Here is a 21,381-nt window from a genome sequence, read left to right on the forward strand (position 1 = left end):
TGTGGTGCAAAATGTCTCCGACTTCGTTTGTACCGTTTTTTTTGCATGTCTGTGGAAGAGATGAGTCACTTTTAACTGCAGTCATCACATAACTAATGTCACTTAGACTGATTCACACTCCGAACAATTTTCTAAAATAACAATAAACCTCTCTGCTGGCATTTTTATGCAAAGCGACTGAGGGTACACCATGTACTTATACTGGAATTCACTGCAACAATACACAGCATGAAAATGGACGTTTTTATTCACAAAGACAAGCGACCATGTGATGCACATTCTGAGATTGTTGTGTGATATAAAAAATATAGTTAAAACAATAGTTGACTGGATATAAATTGTAGTAAGTAAACACATTTCTCACAAAGCATTAGACTAAAACAGCGAAACAGCGACTACAATACTGCTCAGGCCATGACGTGGTTTTGGCAATGACACAGCTTTTCCTTTAGAAAACAGTTAATGAACCTTTTGTTGTCTCTTTTTGTCCCATATAAACACAGCACGATAATTTAGGAAGGTTCAGTTTTCATCATCCGAGTCCTCCTCTTCATCCTCTTCACCCTCTTCCTCTTCAGATTCATCTTCATCCTCCTCGTCGTCCTCGTCCTCCTCCTCCTCTCTTCTCGTCTGGCGAGCTCTTTGCTGCTGTGACAACAAATAAACAGTCACTATGCAACTAAAACGCTTAATTGCAAGTTGTGCTTCCACGGAATCCGTTTCCTCTGGAACATTTCTCTGTTTCCAGAGTTACCAATATTAGCAGAGACAGGTAAAGGTGTGAACACACCCTGCAATAAAATGAAACTACATTCCTCAGGTTAACCTTTTCAGTTTTTGTAACACAGTACTATAAAATAGTTAAATGTTATGTTTACGATGAGACTTTCATAGCCATGTTTTACTTTCAGTTTTGTTTTCCAGTTTTATCCTGTATGCAAATGGCATCTAAAATCCTTTTTTTTGGCTGTACAACTGCCTGTTTTGCTTCACGCCGATTGCACCTTCTTAAATAAAATCAAACCTAGTCATGGTAGCAAAGAATGACCTCAAGATGTGACGCAAGACACATTTGAGACGCAGTGTTTCAACAGGTGTGTACAGCAATCTGTCTCTGCAAGCTACAATCTGGACATCTCCAAATAGACGCCATGTCTGAACACACTCAGATAGACCCAGCAGAGACAGTTCTTCAAAAATATCAAATAACACTCCTCATTTAGTGAGAAATTCATGACTGGCTATCCAGATATTTTGCAAGGCAAGCCTATAAATTCACAAGGTGCCACTGGTGGGGTAAACTGTGAATGTGGGAGGAAATGTATGATGTTACTTGCACGCAATGATGTGTAGAAATTCAAACTGAATGATGCCTGGGGAGATACTGCATGTAATCATCCGGACAACTGATAAGAGTCAATGTTGTCAAGCGCCAGCCTCTACTGGTATGAGGAAGGCTACTGGGTTGGAAATCAGAAGAATGGAATTTTTATTTTATCACCACAATTTAACTTATGCAACAGTCATAGATAAACAGCAACATTGAAACAGAAACTTAGTCAGAGAGGGATCTTCTAGTGAAATTTTAGTTTTTGTGTTAGAACATTTCACACCTGTCTGTATCTTCTTACCTGTAAGGTCCCTGATGTACTCAGGAAAGACCCGGTCCGATCAAGGGAAGTTTTGGAATTAGCTCGCACTATGTCTAAGCGTGAGTGGTAGTCAGGGGGGTGCAGCGAACTCCTGAACACCTGCCAAAGACAGTAGGAGGTGCTATACTTTTCCACAGAAACAAAAGACCAAAAATAATGGAAGCAGTGCCTACACACACCTAAGTAGCACTGAATACAATGCATGATAGAAACCCATGAATTAAGAAAATTATACAGCCTACGGTGAACATATCAAGACTTATAGTTAAGAGATGTTAGGTCATGTTTGGGGTATTTTATATTACAGTTATATAGAACCAAGAACACCACACACAGATTTCAAAACAGTCCAGTAAATCAGCAACTAAGCCAGCAATTAATAACAATCAAGGAGCTCATATGCTATGACTCTGACAGCAAACACAACAAGCTGCCTTTTAAACCACACCAAAGGTTTTCACTGTGTACAGGCTAAATTCAGCCGTGGCTCTCGATCTGGATTATCTTCATGCCTGTCATTGTGCCTGTTTCTGATGATTCAATCTCTCATGCTTTGTATTGTGAGTCATTGAAAAACAGCCTTGTCTCGGTGAGGAGTTTTGCTTCAATGTGAATGAAAGGGAGATGATTCAGTGCAAAAACACACGGATGAGATGGCATGGGGTGGAGGAAAATAGCACAAGGGCATCTGCAGGAGGAACCTCGCTCGCTGAATACCATTGATCTTTTGTTTTCCCACTACATGCTTTCTATCTTAAAATAGTGCAAGCGAACCTCTCGCCAAATTGTAAACAGAAGACAGCAGCTAGCATGGCTGAATAGATGGTGCTGTATTCAGAGCAGGTTACTTTAAAGTTACCACATCAGTTAAAGGGTGTGGACTACAAAATATGCATGAGCAATGAGTCAATGAGTAATGGGTGCAAAAGACCATTGACCTTCAGGTTAATCAAGTTGAGACCTGAGAGTGTACATAAAGCTTGATCAGCTTTTAGCCCAAAGTTCACCATCACACTTTAATTTGCATCCTTCCTCTCAGTGCTTGTTAGAGGAACTAAAATGAACAATCAATTACTACAACTCAGACTGCATTTTCAAACAAACACACAAACACTGGCAGGCTAAAAATGACTGGGCCTACTTCCAGGTCCGCCTCCTCGTCCACACTTTGAATGCTTTGGTAGGCCAAAGTGTACACCTCCAAAGCTTTAGCATGGAATGACATTTCCACTGTCGCAAACTCACTGAAGACTTTCTGTTGGGGGGAAAAACACAGAGACGATATTTCAGTACTGAACAGACACAATTTGACACAATTTAAATGAACCACAACCGCCTGGCGACCACAACACATGAATACAAGAGTTCTGAAATTACAAAGCAAGAATAGCATCAAACAGCTGAAGGAGGACTGAAAGGTGTGGGCAGATTTCAGAAAACCCTCAAAATCATCACTGTCTGGTTTCAATTCACTGTCACCCACTTCTTCAACGAACATTTCCCTCTACTGAAACTGTCTGACTATGATAGAAAGTTCAGCCACAGCAGACCTTGATGTCCTGGATCTTCTGCTTCTCAAACTCGTCTATTGTCTCCTCCAGTTGCTTTGTGGTCCGTGTGGCGTCCATAGTGGCTCTCTGGAGCTCACTTTCAGCCTGATGGCAGAGTTATATGGAAAAAATGAGCAGTTTTTGCTGCATTTGTCAACCAAACCTGTGCTAATCAGTGTCAAAACACAATGTTTAACAAAATGGATGTTTCTTTTTTAGAAGTGGAACAAAAGGTAACCCCTGCTGGTACCTCTATTTTGCAAGTTTTCTGAATATTTGTCATGCTTGTGGTCATACATCACCAGTGATAAGATGCACAGATTACATGGGACACACCTGTGACTGAAAACTTGGTCAAGGAAACATAAAATTATCTCAGCCTGTTGTCTTTGTTCACTATGCAGGTGGATTCTGAACAACAAAGTGTAGCTGGATATTGAATTGAGTACACAGTGAGACACTTAAATAAAACTATTCACAGTTGACACGGTAAACATTCTAAATAGCCTCAACTTTACTGTTGCAACAGCATTCAGAAACAAGGACTTCAGCTGACATTAATTGATGTCAGATGTATTAGTCATGCAGTGTAGTTGGAGTGTAGCTGATGAAATGAAAGAATTTAAGAAGAGAAGTGAAAACAGGCAAGGATACAATGATCTGCCTGTCTGAGGGGTTCCTCTGTCTGGTCCTCTCAAGCTGAGCCATCTGTTTGGCTTCTCTGTCTCTGGCACTCTGAGTCGCCTTCAGATCCTCCTGCAGAGATGCACAAGGGCACAGCAGTTATTATGAGAATTAACAATGACAGTCAATAATACAATGTCTGTCAGTTTTTCAAATGCTTCAGAGCATAATCTAACATCGAAGCATTCGGTGTAACTCAGCGTTTCCTGATCAAGACCTCAAGTAGAGTCTATCGTGCAAGTTTTGTGTCTTTACTCAGAAACAGTCTGCAATTTAGCAGTGACATTGTAATGTAACACGTGTGCAGTAGCCACAGCGAAGAGAATTAATTATGATTAGAGAAACTAATACCCATAAGTATTCAAATTTCAGTTGTATTATCACTATGCAAAACAAGATTGTACAGAAAAACTTCAGATGTAGTTGCTTTATGCTGCTTTAAAAAGTAGCTCACTTTTCACATGACTAAATAATTTAATTTGGCCTGATTTAATTACATTTTGGCTCTCTGACCAATCACAAGCCTTCCAAATCAGGTTGATATCTATGGCAGACAGCAAAACAACAGACAAACAAACAGAAAAAGAAGCAGCATGTGATGTTTTTTTACTGTTTAATCAAGCACACCTGCCGTTCATAAAATGATATACAAAAAATACTTTTTTGAATTGTGAGCATGATTAATTAAATCTTTTATGGCATCACTACCAATTCACTCTACAAGTGCAAACAGCCAGAGCAAAACAAGGCGAATATCTACTTCAGATACTTTGGAAAGTGGTGTGGGATATGTGAAAGACCCCACATATCCAAAGAATCAATGGAATTTCTTTTGATGTTGGTTAAAATATAATGCTGAACAGGGCAGGTGCTGGCAAAGCTTCAAAGAATGTCTGAGGTGGCAGAGGAATATTATCATTAAAACAATACTGCCCTCCTGTGTTCATACAGGGGTAATAACACTTATAGTAAATTGCTCTGGGTCTACCACAATAACTACCTGCATTTGTTGAATTTTTGCATATAAGTGTTTAAATTGCGGTATTTTTCCAGGCAAAGGCAAGACATAAAAGAAATTTTGATATGATAAATTGCACAAAAGTTAGTATATTTAAATATTTTTGTATTAGACGCATTTACAGTTCAGTAATTCTGTGACATTGTAAGTTTTTTTTTTTTTACTGATGTGTAATTGTATTAATTTCATAAAGAGTGACTGAAACATGAATTAAGCCTCATCTCTGTCGTTTGGTTCTCTTGGAATCTCTGCAGACATCACTCACAGTAACACTCACCCTTTTACGCTTCACGACAGCTCCATAGCTTTTTAATGGCTCTATGACTTTGGCTTCGAGTCTTTCTACCTGTAAGGCAAACTTCATGTTAAGTTCCGTCCTGCTAAACAAAATTAGACCCAAACAGGAAATTAGGATTAAAAGTCAAACCAGTGTCCACCTCAGCTTGGCGGTAGTCTTGAATCTTGGCCAGGTGGTCAGCATACTGCTTCATACCCCTCTTCAGGTTTGGCGTTTCTGTGTCTGCATACATGCCGATTTCCCGGACCAGAAGGTCTGCTTTGTCTCGTAGTCTGGCTGTTTTGCGGACATATGCGGCAAATAGTTGGCACATATCTCCAAAATGTTTCTCCACACTGGTGATGTTTTCCTGGATCCTCCTTGTCTGGCTGTCCCTGGAGAAGATAAACAGCAGTAATCAAGTACATTTGTTTCATTTGCTTGTATGTGGAAGACACGATAAAGTGTCTGTTTTTCACAATAACAGTTATACATATTAGTTTTTTTTTAGTTAAATCAAGCAGCAAGCCAACTGTTTAGAGAAGATGCAGCACAAGAGTGTCAGCCGAGGCATTGCATTTTTACATAAACATGAAATAATATCCTAGTTTCTTTTGTAAAAGGTCATAAAAGTACAGGAATAGTGGCAGTAGCAAGGTATTTAGTGGGGCTCTTTAATATTAACTTGTGTTTACCCGTGATTAGACTGAGATTAACGTGTATAGTGAGCAAACTGCTGGTTGGTGTTAACTCCAGATTGTTTCACTTCTCGTGCTTTGTAGATTATAGAGCTAAGGTGGCCTCTGGGTGTAGCAGTGGCTGATGCAGTGGGACATCACCTGTGGATTTGTGGTGACGTCAACAACATTTTCTGTTGGAAAATGTCTTTGTGGTGATTGTAGTTGTAGCTATTCCCTGATGGCATATTCCCAGTGCATCAGCGGTCTGCTAATTGGTGTGCCACTCCCTTGCAGCAAAACGCTGCAAGATTTTTGTGAGCGCTTTTTGTTTTCTTACAACTGACGTTATGGACCCTGAATTTTATAAACCTGCCTGTTGTAGTGTTTTGACCAATAACGACTGTTAGTGAAGTTCATATGTATTCATATCAAAGGCTAAATCAGAGGCCACATTCATTTAACTGAAGCTACCCATTCAGAACCACAACACCTTGTGAATGTGATGCATTGTATTTTGTTTTTAGATTATTTTACAAAGCCAGTCTTGACGCATTTAGCCAGCCAGGCGTAGTGAAACTTCCGTATTCGCTAGTTTTCTATAAAGTGTGCACTTTATTTTGGTATTTCTAAAGACGTCCGTTTCGTAGCCAATGAACAGAGAGGAGTTTTGTGTTGAGCAAGCGGTTAAATTCACCCATGAATAACTCGATGTGGGTGTAGCTAATAAGTCTAAAGTGTGAAAGCATTAGTTATCTTAGTAACAGCTAGCTAAACTACTTCACGACGTCCTCGCAGCTCTTGCGAGGTCGATTTTTGTTAAAGCTAGCGTCTACTTAAGGAGCAGTTCTACACCTGAAAACAACAACAGACGATTTGTTTCGACGGGGAACATTTCTTACCTCGCTCTGGCATCCGGTGTACGACTCATCTCTGCAGACTGACTGTAAGTTAAATGTATTCAGTGTAAATTCACTTCTATCGGCACCGTGTTTTAAAGCTAGCCAACTAGCTATGCTACTCTCGCTAGCAGGCTAGCACGCCAGTTAGCCGTTTCCATGGAGTCACCCCACCATTTCCGCTTGAGGAGGGCATTCTGGGAGTTGGAGTCGTTTGTTTATACTCCTCTACCCTTTAATTTAAAAAAAAAAAAAAAGATCTTTCTCTAAGAGCAGAAATTTTAAATGGCGTCTTATTACTTAAACAGGGAAATAACTGCTTAAGTAAATAAACATTTTTATTAAAGACTAGGGCTATGAAATACATAGTGAAATGAAAAAATGAGGACATACACATATAAATAAATGTAACAGTTAAATACAGTTTTTCAAGGACATTTTTCAAACTATTGCTTTTATCTATTTACCGAAGCAACTGTATTTATTTATTTAATAGAAATTTTAATTTATGTATTTATTAATTCAGTAGTGAACAAACAGTTACTGGTAGTTTACAGCTATGTTAAACAATGGAGAAAAGTTCACAAGTTTCAGAAAGGAAAAGAGATCTAAGTAAATTTATTGTTTTGTTATCTTGTTTTTATGGTACTTGGTTTTGTCCCATTATATGCTGATTTACACTAAGATTCCACTCGATTTCAGAGAATGCTGTATTTTTTCATTCTACATTATTATTTTTGTTCCATTATTACATATTCCACACTTCCTGCTAAACTACTTGTAGAATTTGATTTACTTAGATGATAACAACAACAACAACAACAATAAACTTATTAATATGGCACATTTTATGACAAGCAAACAGATAACTAAAAACAGCTGAAACTATTCATGTTCTGTCTCTGCTTAGAGAATTCAAAATACAAATCTATTAGTGTCCATCAAAGACTCCGACTTCTTATTAAATCAACAATGGCGCTTTCATTTATAAGATTCCCTCATTCAACAACAACAGCATGTTTGGTTTAAGTATATACCCGTTTCAATCTAGTATTTCTGACAGATTTTTGGTGACCTTTATATTTTTGTTGCCACAGTGTTTGTCGGTCAGTCCTAATTTCTTCATTTTTCTCTACAGCACCATTTGCAGGTACCCAGAAGGAAAATAAAAGGCCTTCATTCAAGACATACTTTTCAAGGTAAATGTCTTCTAAAGATTGCAGCTGTTTTGTAGCAGTTCTGATTTTGGCTCTTTGATCTAAAGAAAGGTAAAATGGGATTATTTTGCTGAGTCACTGAGCATATTTATTCCAGCGTAAAGTCAAGCTATAAAAAAAGTTGTGAAATCAGTAATATTGTGCCATGCTTATTAGAGTAGTTAAGCAAAAATACTTAAAAATAATTTAATATCTTCATGGTTTCCACCCTGGCCATTAGCAAGCGAATACTCCTGCTGGAAAATCCAAATATTTGGCTGCTTACTATGGTTTCTCTAATTCCCCAAATAGATTAAGGTACATTGCAACAAAGAGGGGCACAAATAGTCCTTTTCAACAACAGCTTGACTGTTTTTGAACTGGTGCCAAGAGCAGACTTTGTGATCACTGAAATGAATGGAGGCCTCATTGTAATTCCCTCCTCTGTGTTTGGGAATGCATGAATGTCACCAGCTGCCACGTCTGCTCCTCTGTGGAAAATGTCCAAAAACCTTAATTATCACGCTTAATCATCCATGGGATTGAAGCAGGGGAGATCCCACTGTAACAGATTGGAGATGTAAAACATGGTCATTGCATTGAGCTGTGTGCCTGGAATCCCAAGAGGACCTGGTTTATACTCTGTGATACAGCTGATGCTGCTATAGATTCATTTCTTGTTAAATGCGTCTGGTAGAACCTTCGTCTGTGAGGACTGATGGGTCATTGCACGTGGATTTTTTTTTTATTAATTTGATGAAAATACCGGCTAATTTAAACAGCACTCACCCTGCCTTCTAATGTACGTTCAGAAAAACCCTTCTGCAGATTACAGAGTGCCGTGATGAATTCTTTTGATTGAGCCACATGGTTTTGCCAGGTATACAGTTTATTGTCAGTATCATTAATGGATACAGCAGAATGATTTTTATTTACTCAGCTCACTGTGCATGATAAAAACATAGATGGTACATGTAAAGAAACCTAAGCAAAAGTTCAAAGCAAATTGCCCCAGTTGGGCAGATTTTTTTCATCCATTTCTGTAAATCCAAATGTGTGTAACTGTGTGTGAGTATCTTGCATAAGTATGATTTTGTGGTTGTAGACAGTTAAAGGAAACTGAGAAGTCTATTGGGGGAAGTGGGTGTTACCTATGGTGGAAGTTTTGCACCAATTTTCAATGTGTTTCCAAAATGGCAACATTTTCCTTAGTATTTTCCTAAAATTTAGCAAATTTCAAGATCTTTAACTGCCAAATTACGATAAAAATATCCTGCAGACGAAGCAAGATTTTTCATTTTCCTCAGTGCGACTGCATAACTCAACCACAGGATGGCAATCTACTTCCATCTGTGATTTTGCATCGGCTGTAGACAGGAATTTACATGGTTACAGGTGCATTCTGAATCATTCGTTCACGCATAAAGAGGACTTCACTGACTCTCCTCACTCCATCTCCATCATCACATATTTACATTATTCAACACTCGCTGGCAGCAACCCAAGTCTAGATTCAAAATCCCTAAACATTCTACCAAATACAGCAGATGCCCGTCTTGCTGTTGTCCTGCAGGATCCTTGTGTTGAAAGAAGCCCGGGGCTGTTGAGTTATTTGCCTTGGCTGCTGGTAAATGTATTCAGGAGTGGTGTCATCTTTTTCTACAGTGCATCTGACTTTCTTAAAGAACAGATGGTGTTGTTTCCAAACTAGCAATTAGCACGGAAAAGGGTAGCAACCACTAGCAGCGGCTCTCTCTGCCTCTTTTCATGCTCTCTCCTCTCTCTCTTGCCGTCTTTGTCCCCCTGTGCCCTCTTGTTGGTTCTCCAGCTCTTTCTGCTTCCTCTCTGCAGCTCTCTACACTGCAGTGGCACGGTGACACTGCAGTGTAGTGTAGTCTGTAGTCAGTGTAGTCTGCTGAACAGATTGGGAGTGACATATGTCAGACGTAGGGGGAGTTAGTAGGGCAACCGAGTGTGTGTGTCCCCCAGCGTGCTTTGTGTGTAAGTGTGTGTTGAGTCTCTCCCCCTTCAGGTGGGAGTCCTGGTGTGAAGAGCCCAGACTTGAGGCTCTCCTCCCACACAGAGGCACGCATACAGCTTGTAGATTCCCCGTTAATAACAAGCAGGAGTCTGTGGGAGGCGTGTGTGTGTTCAGGGATGCTGAGGATTACGAACAGTGTGATATCTTGTTTGCCACTTGGTGCATAAAATGAAATTACAAGCCAAGAGTCAATATCTCATCATGCTGATTTTGGCTAACCTCTCTCTCCTTCCTCTAACTGCTACATTCCTCTGATTTGGCAGAGGGACACGGTGCTGCTCTCTTGCAGAAATTATCTCTGAAATATCCAGTGGGAAATGTACCCGTCCTCTCGCTCTATACTTCAGATTTCATTGTTATAACTTTTAGATATGGGCCCTAAATTAAGAATTGACTCATTCTCAGATGCAATTAAATGCTCCCTTGGAGTGCATCTAAAAAAAAAAAAAAAAAAAAAAGTTCCAAATCCATCACACAGACAATGAAGAGGCCTGTCTTGTTCAGTTGAGCTTTTACATCCAACTAAACTTTATTACAGCAGAAGTGTCAGCTTTGAATAAAATGCACTGATGTAGCTTCTGTACAGATCTATTTTCCCTCCAGTTTATGTAGATGTAGCCTACTTTAGTTTGACACACAAACAAGATGTCACAAATCTTTCCCTCTGTGCACCACCATAACTGCTTTCTGAATCGCACATATTGGATATGAAATTCTGCGATATTCCCCTTTAACTCCAGCAACCTTGAACAAGAGCCCTCCCTCTGTAGTTAAGCGGGTGCTTGAAGGGCAAGCCGATGCAGACACGGTCCAGTGCTTTTATTGACCCAGTGAAAAACCTCTCTGTGTCTCCAGGGACTTGGAGCTCAGGTTAGGGTCTTTGTTGTCTGCGTTCATTAGTGTCTCCTTCGCCATCTCGCTCTCTCTCTCTCCATCTCTAGCTCTTTGACTCTCTCTCCCAAACACCTCCTCTTCTAGCTCCCTCACTCCTTCTCTGCTGCTCTTTTCCCCCCCCGAGGAGCTGGCGAAGAAAATGTCACCAGATCAAATTAGTGGGAGCCTCCAAACACTGCCTGTCCGCCTCTGTCTATTCCACAGAGTGATAGCGTCACTCATGGAACTTTCACGAAGTTTATTTGTGTCCAAACTTTATCTTCCTCAGGTATGATACTCTGACGCTGGGAATAATGTGACGTACTTTTTTTGGAAAGTAATTCTAAAGTGCATTTTTACTTTTTTTCTTAGTCATGTCTCTGGAAAGGCACATATACATGCATGTATGATTCATCATAGTTCAAGTCTACATGCGTTGGCTGCTCGGTACTAGTTTGTGAGTTCCTTAAGCGTTTAAATAAGAGCACAACATTTTGATAAATGTGCGTCTTCACTTTCCTGCAAAAAGTTAGATAAAAAGATTGATATCATCATAATGTGCATGCAAATATGAAACTGAAGCCCAGAGAATGTAAACAAAGCTTTTAAAAATAACAAAATGGAATACAGGTTGTTATATTTGTATAAAAACCTAAGAGTTAAAATTGCAAGTTGTGAGTTTTAGAAAGGATAATGTCACATAACTGACGTAACAAAATATGCCACTTGTTATTGTGAGACTTTCATCGGATTAAAAAAGCAATATATAATGTCCTTATGTACATTTAAGGAGGTAGTTTTGGTTGTTTAGTGCACAAATGAGAACCGCATTGCTTCTAACTTCTCAACTTTATTAAGGATGAACTATTAGCTACTCCTTTAAACATACCGATTAATTCATGCATCACTTTCATTATCTCACCGAATCAGAACGGCAGCACCTCTGGATTCTTGCTGCTCATCCTTTCTGCTGTGTCACCACTACCACATAACTAATTCATAGCACATTTCATATTCATAGCCTTCTATACTTGACTGAAACGCATCAGACATAGTGATTTCTCTCCTGGTCTGGCGTTATCCACCTTAATGCATTTTAGTGGAGTGAGCGAGAGTGTCTCCAGACATCTATCTCTGCAAACAAATGACTTTAATGCATGTTAACCTTGGTGGCAGTAAAAGGCATCACCATTATTCCTCTTAAACTATACAGTGTCGATCAGAGTCCGTCGGGGGGGAAGCTGGAGCACTTCCAGGACTCATTACCTACCGACCGCAACAAGGCCCTCATTGAAAATGACTTCAGACTGTTGAAAAAGAGGGAGAGGCTTGGATGAGAGCACGATATTTTGTGCACTTTTCTCGTTTCAAGATGTGGGCAAAAAGATGCGTGGTCTTACTTTCTGTTAACTAAATGAAAGGGATGTTACAGGCTAAAACCATTGAAGGAACACAGGAAAAAGAACAAAACCATCTCCAGCAAGAGTGAAAGGAACGCACAGAAAGTCCATTTCCACAGTGCTTCATCACAGCCGGATGAAAGTGGCCACTGTCCTTCTGCCATCAATATGCAAATGGGGAAAATAGCCCTTGAGTGCGGGGAGCAGTTCCCTCAAGTGCATTCATTAGCCACCATTAGCATAATTGATTCCCAGTCCTGCCATAAAACTGGTCACTCCCTGTGCTTCTCGCTCTTGGGGATCCTCCGGGGACTTCATGGGCTAACTTCAATCATAAATCATTAAAGGACACTACTAGCCAATGGACTGTGCCAAGGCCCCAGAGGCGTGCGAGCAACAGTAATACTGTCACTGACATCTAAATCATCGATGTGACATATGAAGGTGCCTACAGGCTGACATATCCTACACTCCACCTCCCTATCCTTATTTCTTAAATCCATGTCCTAAAAATGTATGCGCCCTATAATTAGGCAACATGTGCCTCAACGCAGCATATGTCAGAGAATTGTTGAATAATTGCCATTCTTTGTGATATTTTGTAATGAGCTTAAATCTTAAGGGTGAAAATGGCAGCTATTTAGGGTTTAATCAGCAACCTTGTGAGAGGAATTTGTTTATGTGCACAACAGTGGAAACCACGATGAGTATTCTATGAGGTGCACCTCTGTCATAACTTTTTTTGGTAATGAAATGAACATCAGGACTGCAGACTAGTTACTGCAGAAGTCATGATAGCTATTAGCTTGAACCGTATTTCTCTCTCCAGCATCACCATTCAGAGCAGGTGTGCTGCTTATTAAGGCTCCTATTAGAAAAAGAGAGAGAGAGAGAGAGAGAGAGAGAGAGTCTGTGCAGTAAAAGATGTTTTTTTTCATTCCCTCCATCCAGCCTTCCTTCCATCTGTCCTGCAATCCATCCATCCATCCCTCCTCTTTACAGTCTAATTAAACTCATCAAGTTGTGCAGTGAAGGTTCCCTGCGTTTCAGGGAGGCAGAGAATGACTGAGGGACCAGAGAGAGGAGAGGGAGCGATAGCGGCGTGCTCATGATGTATCGCCACCTCGCAAAATAAAACATATTCATAAAGAATATTCATTACCTCTACCAGCCATCCCACAGATGGCCAGAAAATTGGCTTTGTGTTGAGATGTGGATTCAGGCATGCATATTAATGGAAGACAGATGTAAACGCATATTCATATTCTTTGGCTCCTCTTTTTTTTTTTTTTGTGACAGACAAAATGATAATGCATCCACTTAGGAGAGGGGAAAAGGGGCTGCATACGGGAAGCAAATCACCTCTAATGTGTTACTGGGTTATTGGCTTTTTGTGTGACTGGCAGTGTGTGTCCCTATTTGTCTAGTGTGTATTTATGTGGAGTTGTCCATCTTTAGTTTAAGTGCTTTCTCTCTGTCTATCACCAGCAGTCTCTCGCATACACACACTTTTAGGTACAGGAAACTGCTATGAAGAAGGTTTTCTGCCTACTCTCCATGACATAACATCTGTCAGTGTATCGCAATACAATTTAAAAGCACCAAAAACTGCATCCTCCAAAATATCCTACCACCAAAACCACTACCAGTGTTCCCAAGTATCATGTCCTATACTTCAATATCTCTTTATTCAGTCCTTTCGACATCAAGATCTTATCTTCTTCCACTGGCCCCAGAAGCCAGCAATTTGTCATCGCCTTGATAAAGTTCATATTACCACCACAAGAGGACAGTAGCGCTCTCTCTGCCTCCTCCTTTTAAAGCTGGGCCACCAAATTCTTCCCTCTCACCTTGGATGGCTGCACAACCTCAGCATCTGTAGCATGTACGTAAATCCCTATTATATACATAGTCAGCTAAAAACAGGCATTACAGTGGTCTGGCCAGCTTTGGTGGAGCTTCCTGATATATTCAGATGGAAAATCTGAAGGATAAAGCGCTGCTAAACTAAAATATTTTGCTAGTCTCAGACAGAAACCCAAGAACACTAGAAACTGGCATGAATCGCTATTTTACACTGAAAAGGTTATCTAGTACATTATATTTGTGCTTTGATTAGTTAGGTTGAGTGTTACTGATGTTATTTTTTTTTAAACCCAATCGTCAAACCACTAACTTATGATTCTAATTATTTTACTATGCAAAATATCCCTGCCAGTGTTTATGTACAACACTTTGTCATGATATACAGCATAATTAAACCATTCCACCAACAACCACGCAGCCACTGCCCCAATAACCCAATCCCAGGGCTTCCCCCTATACATATTAGATTTCATCTCCATGTTACAGCCTATATATGTCACAGTGAGAATAGGGGAGGTTTTTAATAGAAATGGCCTCATAAACCCTCAATCCTGTAACAGTGCGTTGCTCAATTGGAATAAAACCTTCTTTGTGTAAGTGTGTGCCAATATGGAAAATTAAAGCCAGTTAAGTGTTAAATCAATGGAAGCCATAAAAGTTACAGGGTGATATTAAAATGTGGAGGCCGAGGGGGGAGAGGGGGGCAATAGTGGCATTAACACGCTGGGCCTGAATTATCATGTTAATTTAATATCCAGTCTTCAAATGAAGCAGCAAGCCCAATAAAGGTCAATTAAGCAACTAGCCTCCCATCTCCATTTAGAATTTTATGGTCTCATCTAAATCATGGAGCGGGTGCCGGGTCTAAGGGGCCCCATTGGCTGCTGGAGACCTCTGGGACCCGACGAGGCTACAAGCTTTTAACATCTAAGTTCATGATGGCACACAGTTTGGATTGGGACAGCTCTGTGATTGTAGCCCCACCATGCCCCCTATAACTATTTTGAATTATAGATGTTATTCTTGCCGCTTGCACTCAAGAACGAGGTTAACATATCTAGGTCCCATTTTATGCAGCCTAAATACAGCTGTTGGAAACAAGGCCAAGTTGCATCCAACATGAACTTTCTGCCCACGTGAATGTGGGTGGCGAGCAGGCTTCTGCTTCCATCACTGTGTGCTGTAGATAATTTCTTACATCTGTGAAAACTGGTTCTGTCAAGCTGTCTGAGTTTCTCCTAAAGGAAGAGGAATTTCTTCCATTTGCACTCACAGTTAAAAGACATGAAAGACCCCCAGCACCAATGGACAGCTACCAAACTGCCCATTTATCGACACCGATATCTCTCAGCTTTCTTTCCAGTTTTCTAAAAAACTAAAGTCTCAAATGTTTCTCTTTTTCCCCTTGTCTTCTTCTTATCATGTTGGCAAATTTATTCTGCAGTACTGACTGTTCATTAGAAACAGATGCACCTCCTACCAGTGTGTGCGGATGATGTGTGCTAACCTAGACCTCACCAAAAACTTTGGTTCTTTCAGTTATTTCTCTCTAGTCTCAGATGACTCAGTGTGAAACATTGTAAACTTACAATTCTTTTTGTGAGTTTGTGCTGTCTAGGACAAATCCAAGTCTTTATGTTGCCTTCGCAATTGTGCTGCAGCTGAATATGCTAAAGTTTTTGAAGTCAAATCAAGTAACCCTTATTTACATAGCACATTTTCAACAATAAAAGCTGACTCAAAGTGTTCTCCATTTGAGATAAAAGATTAACAATCCAAGTTTACATGACTAAAGAAGTAAAAACTACATATTGGCACTCAAAAAGTTAAAGTCAAGACCTTACAGTATTATAACGAGACACTTCCCCTTTCATATGCCTGAATGGGTAAAGCTATTCAGTGTTAAACAAAAAAGGAAAGAAAATGCTTTTGTATTTCTGTGCCCCCTTAGACTCTTCTTGTGACCCCTTGTGGGAATCTTGAACCCCAATGTGGAAACCAGTAATCTATGAAGATTATTCTTTTCATTATCTCCTTTTAACTGTCACTCTTTGTATATCTTCTGCCATAATTACATTTTCATTCTCATTTATAATTCTAGCAAGATAAACCTTCACTAAATATAATTTAATGCATACTCAGAATTATATAAACTGATATTACATATATGCTACATATACATACATATATACTGTATATAAACCGATCAGGCGTAACATTATGACCACCAATAGGTGAGGTGAATAACGCTGATTATCTCTTCATCATGACACCTGTTAGTGGGTTGAATATATTAAGTAGCAAGTGAACATTTTCTCCTCCAAGTTAGAAGCGCGAGAAATAGGCAAGTGTAAGGATTTGAGCAAGTTTGACAAGGGCCAAACTGTGATGGCTAGACGACTGGGTCAAAGCATCTCCAAAACTGCAGCTCTTGTGGGGTGTTCCTGGTTTGATGTGGTCATTATCTATCAAAAGTGATCCAAGGTAAGGAACTGTAACAGTGGTGAACTGGTGGTAGTGTCATGGCCCGATCCAACAGACAACTCAAATTGCTGAAGAAGTTCATGCTGGATCTGATAGAAAGCTGTCAGAATACACAGTGCATATCTATCTATCTATCTATCTGTCTGTCTGTCTGTCTGTCTGTCTCTGTCTGTCTGTCTGTCTGTCTGTCTGTCTGTCTGTCTGTCTGTCTGTCTGTCTGTCTGTCTGTCTGTCTATCTATCTATCTATCTATCTATCTAGAAATGTTTTCACTTTGTGTAGTGAGTCTTTATACTTGCTAAAAGACAGAATTGCTCCAGATTCTATTTAATTCAGATAATGAGCTATAACTCGTGTTAATCCCTAAAGTGCTTGGTATTAAATTACATCTCGATTGATATTTGTATTCATAGGTGACTTTCCTCTGGACAGACCCTCTGTGCTCCCACAGGACCCACTTATTGATTGACCCCAACCTCACGACCAGAAAAACCCACTAATGTATCAAATAACTACCAAAATAATGACAAGTCACCTACTCGCCTCACTGTAATAAGAGTGGAGGCTGAAGTTTAGTATTGATGTCCTGTGACACTATGGTGGATGAACAGTCAAAAAGATGATGAATAATTCCCTTGTAAGCACAATACTCATCGACCACTTATTGACCTCTCTGAGCTCGACTGCCGCATTGACACGGCTTTATGCAGATCCATAGTCTTATGAATAAATCATACTGAGCTAGTTAGAGCTAGTCTTTCAAGGTTTGCAGCTAATAAACAAAAGAAGGAGCTCTGCTGTTGTGTGACCTGAAACACAATACTGTTTTAATTGCCTCTGAAAGCTGTGACAAGATGTGGATAAAGACTCCTCTAAACAAATAAGCTTCTAATGGCCACATCTGACTTCAGTGGCATCTCAAGCCGTGCAGTGATGTCTCTTTTTTATCATTTATTGCATTGTTTGTATTCAGTTGTGGAGTTGGCGCAGCATGTTTTGTTTACAATGTTAAAGAAACTAATTAGAGCAACTTTCTCATATCTGTTTTCATGACGTTTGAGCTGAAATAGTCAATTCCCTTTCAAGTCATTTTTAAGCAAAAAATGCCCCCAAACCAAATATTTTGGAGGTTTGCAACAGTCAGTCAAACAAAGCAAGGCATCTTAAAGAATAATCTTGAACCCTGGGTATTTGTGAAGAACATTTTATTCCACATAGATTGATAAATAAAGATGAACATTGCCAGATTAATAGACAAGAGTCACTACCTATTTTGATTTTGCAAGTAAACTTCTGCTGTCACACAAATATGACTAAATCATAAATGAAGATATTCTTATTCATTCTTTAAGCTTTCACAACGTGCATTCTGACATTTGACAGTTTAAAAATAATGACAACATATACTGTAAAGCAATCTTTATAGCAACTAAAGAACAGCACAGTGGCTTCACAGATGACCGCAGCGAAGATGAGAATTCAAGAAAGTTTGGGGAGAGGTTAAGTAGAAAGACTGCTAAGTCCTGCATAACACTCCCATTGCACATGGAACAGCAGTTGAGATGCACACATGGCTTGTACATCAGTACACTTTCCCTCTTCGAAGCGCCCCATACAAAATGCATCATATGCAACAATTCAGCTAAATGTTACAGAGCAAAGTGAGCATCCTTGCCTCCTTCCACATGCTACGCATCTGGATAGTGTCTGGGCACATTACATGAGTGAATGGGTTAGTGACCCAGATTCTCTAATGGGATTTTAGGTGTCTAAAAAATAGAATTGCTTCTCTCCACTCTGACAGATGTTCCTCTTTGATGATTCCGTAAACATTTCACCAGCAACACACTGATATGAATGACACAAAAAATAACTATACATATGCATTAGTGTCTTTTTTGAGCTTAGGTTTGGTGATGTTTTCTTTAACTTTAATGCCATATTAATGAAACATTTATTCTCTGCCCATGCCTGAATGCCTAAAATTCTAAAGTAGCTTTGCGCTCTCGTAGTGTCTTTCTGTATTATTAAGTAAAGCGAGATAGACTTGGGTCTTTGTTTATCAGACGAAATAAGATATCAGATATTCCAGTACACACAGAGAACACACGCACAGTCTGTGCTGCCTGAACCTGCCTGTGAAGCCACGCTGTGCTGAAGGCAATCTGTCTCCCCCACCCATAACGACCATCTGTCATTAGCGTAGATCAATGGAGATGATAGATGGGGAGCACTCGCTGTGCTGACAGAAGCACTGAGAAAGGAGTCCAGGAACGACCACAGTTATGGTGCGTGGTCTTGACCCAGCAGGCAAAAGCCCTGATGTTAACTTAGCATCGGTGCTGAGGCTGAGCTGATCTGAGTTTGGACTGTCAAAAAAAAAAAAGAGCCATAAACTGGTTTTTCAAAATGCAAATCCATTTTAGTCAGTTTTCTGAGTGTTGCATATGTTTAGAGCACTCCCACATGTCTTTACTCCTGTGCCAGAAGTGTTATAAATTCTCTCTGAATAATCCATTTTCCTAAGCACTTGGTGGGTTATTCAAAGCATGTCATATGGAGTTGATGTAAAACAAGGCAATAAAACAGGCAGAGAATGGACTGTGCCACGTCTGCCTCTGCACATCTCAAAGCATGACATCCCCAATAACCAGCCTGAACCAGTTTGGATCCACTGGGTAAAATCAAGAGGACTGGACATGATTTGATGAAGCCCATTTCACACTTTCTGAGAGACGGACGGTCCAAGGCCGGTTCAAATCCCTTGGGATTTTGCACAAGAGCATTGGAGGATTTTCAACACAAGTCATTGTTAACAGAGTGAAGTAGACAAAATGAAGAGCTTTTCTCCAATTTTACCCACCAAAATTGAATTCTGAGGTACCTTGTGGGATTTATCCCTCCAGTCTCTCAACACAAATTCAGCTTCTTTTGTCATCTTTTACCTTTTTCTATGTTTGGAGCCGCGGCTCAATTAAAATTCTTTGTTTTGATATTTTGAGATTTTGAGCTGTTAAATGTGAAGTGCTAAATTTAAAAGTAAGGGCAACTTTAATGCAAACAAAATGGATAAATGGAATAAAAAAAGACTTTGACATACTGTACCAGTTGTGATTATGCTCTCTCTGATTAGTCTAATAAAAATCGCTCACATAATGACACAAAACCCACACAATTACCTGGATATAGTCTTGCCAGCGCACATGTACTGACACGCTCGCACACAATCAAGACCCCACACACTTTCCTCTCTTATACACCCGGGCAGTGGGGATTGCTTCGGAAAAACAGCACCTGCTCCTCCATTTGAAAACTATTTAGGGAGGCATCAAACTCTATCAGGGCAGGTCTGATTGCGGTCGCCTCTTCACAGTCCCCCAATCACTCAGTGAGTCAATTAGCCCCCCGCCCCTCCGCACACACACACACACACACACACACACACACACACACACACACACACACACACATACAGTATGCACAACAGACTCCCATTCCCCCTCTGTCTGCTGTCGGCTCCACCAGGGAATGAGAGTCCATCGGCGGCCTCCCAGCAACACCTGAGGCCCCCCCGCCATCACCCAGCCCCAGCTCTCCCCTCCTTTTCCTCCATCCATACTCAGCTAATAGCGGTGCTCCAAGGGCACCCGAACCACAATGGCATTCAATTCACCCCATTGTACCCCTTTTACCAAGCCTCATACCAGCGACTCAACAGCTATTTAGCAGATGATAGGAAGAGAAAGGGAGTGTGGAGGGGAGCGAGTGAAGTAGGAAATGAGCGATGCAACAACAGGGGTGATGCGTGCGCTCACCTCTATGATCAATTACTTTGTTCAGCGGAGGCAAATTTGATTGTGCTGTTTGCTGTGCTGGTGTCGGGGCCTTTTGTAAGTATTAAGAGCGCGTTTGCAGGCATATTTCTCGCCACCCTCACCTATGTGCATGTGTGCGGAAGCCTACATTCGGTCGACTCTTTGGGTTAGCGGGCGGCGCGCTCTCACAATCGCTTATTTATTCAGGGCCTTTTGAAATAATCGAGTTGACACATCTGTCAGATGGTGAGAGGAGGAATGCTAAAAGGTCACCGGGCGAGGTACCAGCTGCTCCCACACCAAACCTTTCCTGCCTCCAAATAGCACAGTCATTACACCACAACAGATGGGACTCCTGCCTTTCATTTCTGCCTCGCTCGCACACGTTCACACACATGTACACGTGCACGCACCGAGGAGCATACGCGCCCATCACACTTCTCCCTGCACTCCAACACATACACACAGAGGTGCAGTCACACCACACACTTGTCATGGACAAGACAGGCAAACAGTCAGAGACATGTACTGCACACATCTGCAGACACACACATTTATCCTCTTCCTCTGTCACTGTCTCTCTTGCTCTCACCTGCACTCTCTGTACTCTTTTCTCTCCAGGTCTGATTTCCATGTACAAGGTCAGTATCAGTTGTCTACAGGGAACACCACTCCCTCATACCCGGAGCATGACAAAAGAACAAATGTAGTCAAACTGAGGACGTGGGAGACGTATTTTTACCTTTTTTTCAGCAGTCTGCCTCTTTATTTCTCATTCAGCTTCCATTATTTTATCTCCGAGCCATTGTTTAATGATATCAGACTCAAAGACATAATAGAACCTTTCGGCCAGTCAAAAAAAAAAAAAAAAAAAAAAGCATGCATAATTCAAACCCAGCGAGATGTGATACAACACAATATTAACGGCCTTATATCTTGGACTAGCTTT

The 21,381-nt window shown here is 40.5% G+C and overlaps 1 protein-coding gene and 1 long non-coding RNA gene across 2 annotated transcripts in view; one reads left to right on the forward strand and one right to left on the reverse strand.

Moving 5' to 3' along the window:
- Positions 1 to 229: 229 nt before the first annotated feature.
- Positions 230 to 6,792, reverse strand: cibar1 (CBY1 interacting BAR domain containing 1). The gene is made up of 9 exons (XM_023263022.3): positions 6,761 to 6,792; positions 5,342 to 5,576; positions 5,182 to 5,250; positions 3,857 to 3,958; positions 3,539 to 3,544; positions 3,203 to 3,307; positions 2,794 to 2,907; positions 1,632 to 1,751; positions 230 to 648 (listed from the first exon to the last, which is right to left on the reverse strand). Exons 1-9 carry the CDS (start codon positions 6,787 to 6,789, stop codon positions 523 to 525), a joined length of 906 nt encoding a protein of 301 aa, XP_023118790.1. The 5' UTR covers positions 6,790 to 6,792; the 3' UTR covers positions 230 to 522.
- Positions 6,388 to 21,381, forward strand: part of LOC118469787 (uncharacterized) — a 64,163-nt gene continuing 49,169 nt past the window's right edge. The window contains exons 1-2 of the long non-coding RNA XR_008604239.1: positions 6,388 to 6,804; positions 7,896 to 7,956. This is a non-coding gene — a long non-coding RNA (uncharacterized LOC118469787). The remainder of the gene's footprint in view (positions 6,805 to 7,895; positions 7,957 to 21,381) is intronic.

Source organism: Amphiprion ocellaris, chromosome 15 (genome assembly GCF_022539595.1).
Source record: "Amphiprion ocellaris isolate individual 3 ecotype Okinawa chromosome 15, ASM2253959v1, whole genome shotgun sequence".
Classification (NCBI taxonomy): Eukaryota; Metazoa; Chordata; class Actinopteri; family Pomacentridae; genus Amphiprion; species Amphiprion ocellaris.

Excerpts from the sequence above, each read along its gene's own strand:
- cibar1 (XM_023263022.3), bottom strand. The coding sequence starts at position 6,789 with ATGAGTCGTACACCGGATGCCAGAGCGAG. Across the intron at positions 5,577-6,760 it reads ACACCGGATGCCAGAGCGAG|GGACAGCCAGACAAGGAGGA; the intron begins GTAAGAAATGTT and ends TATCTTCTCCAG. Across the intron at positions 5,251-5,341 it reads AAGACTACCGCCAAGCTGAG|GTAGAAAGACTCGAAGCCAA; the intron begins GTGGACACTGGT and ends TTTGCCTTACAG.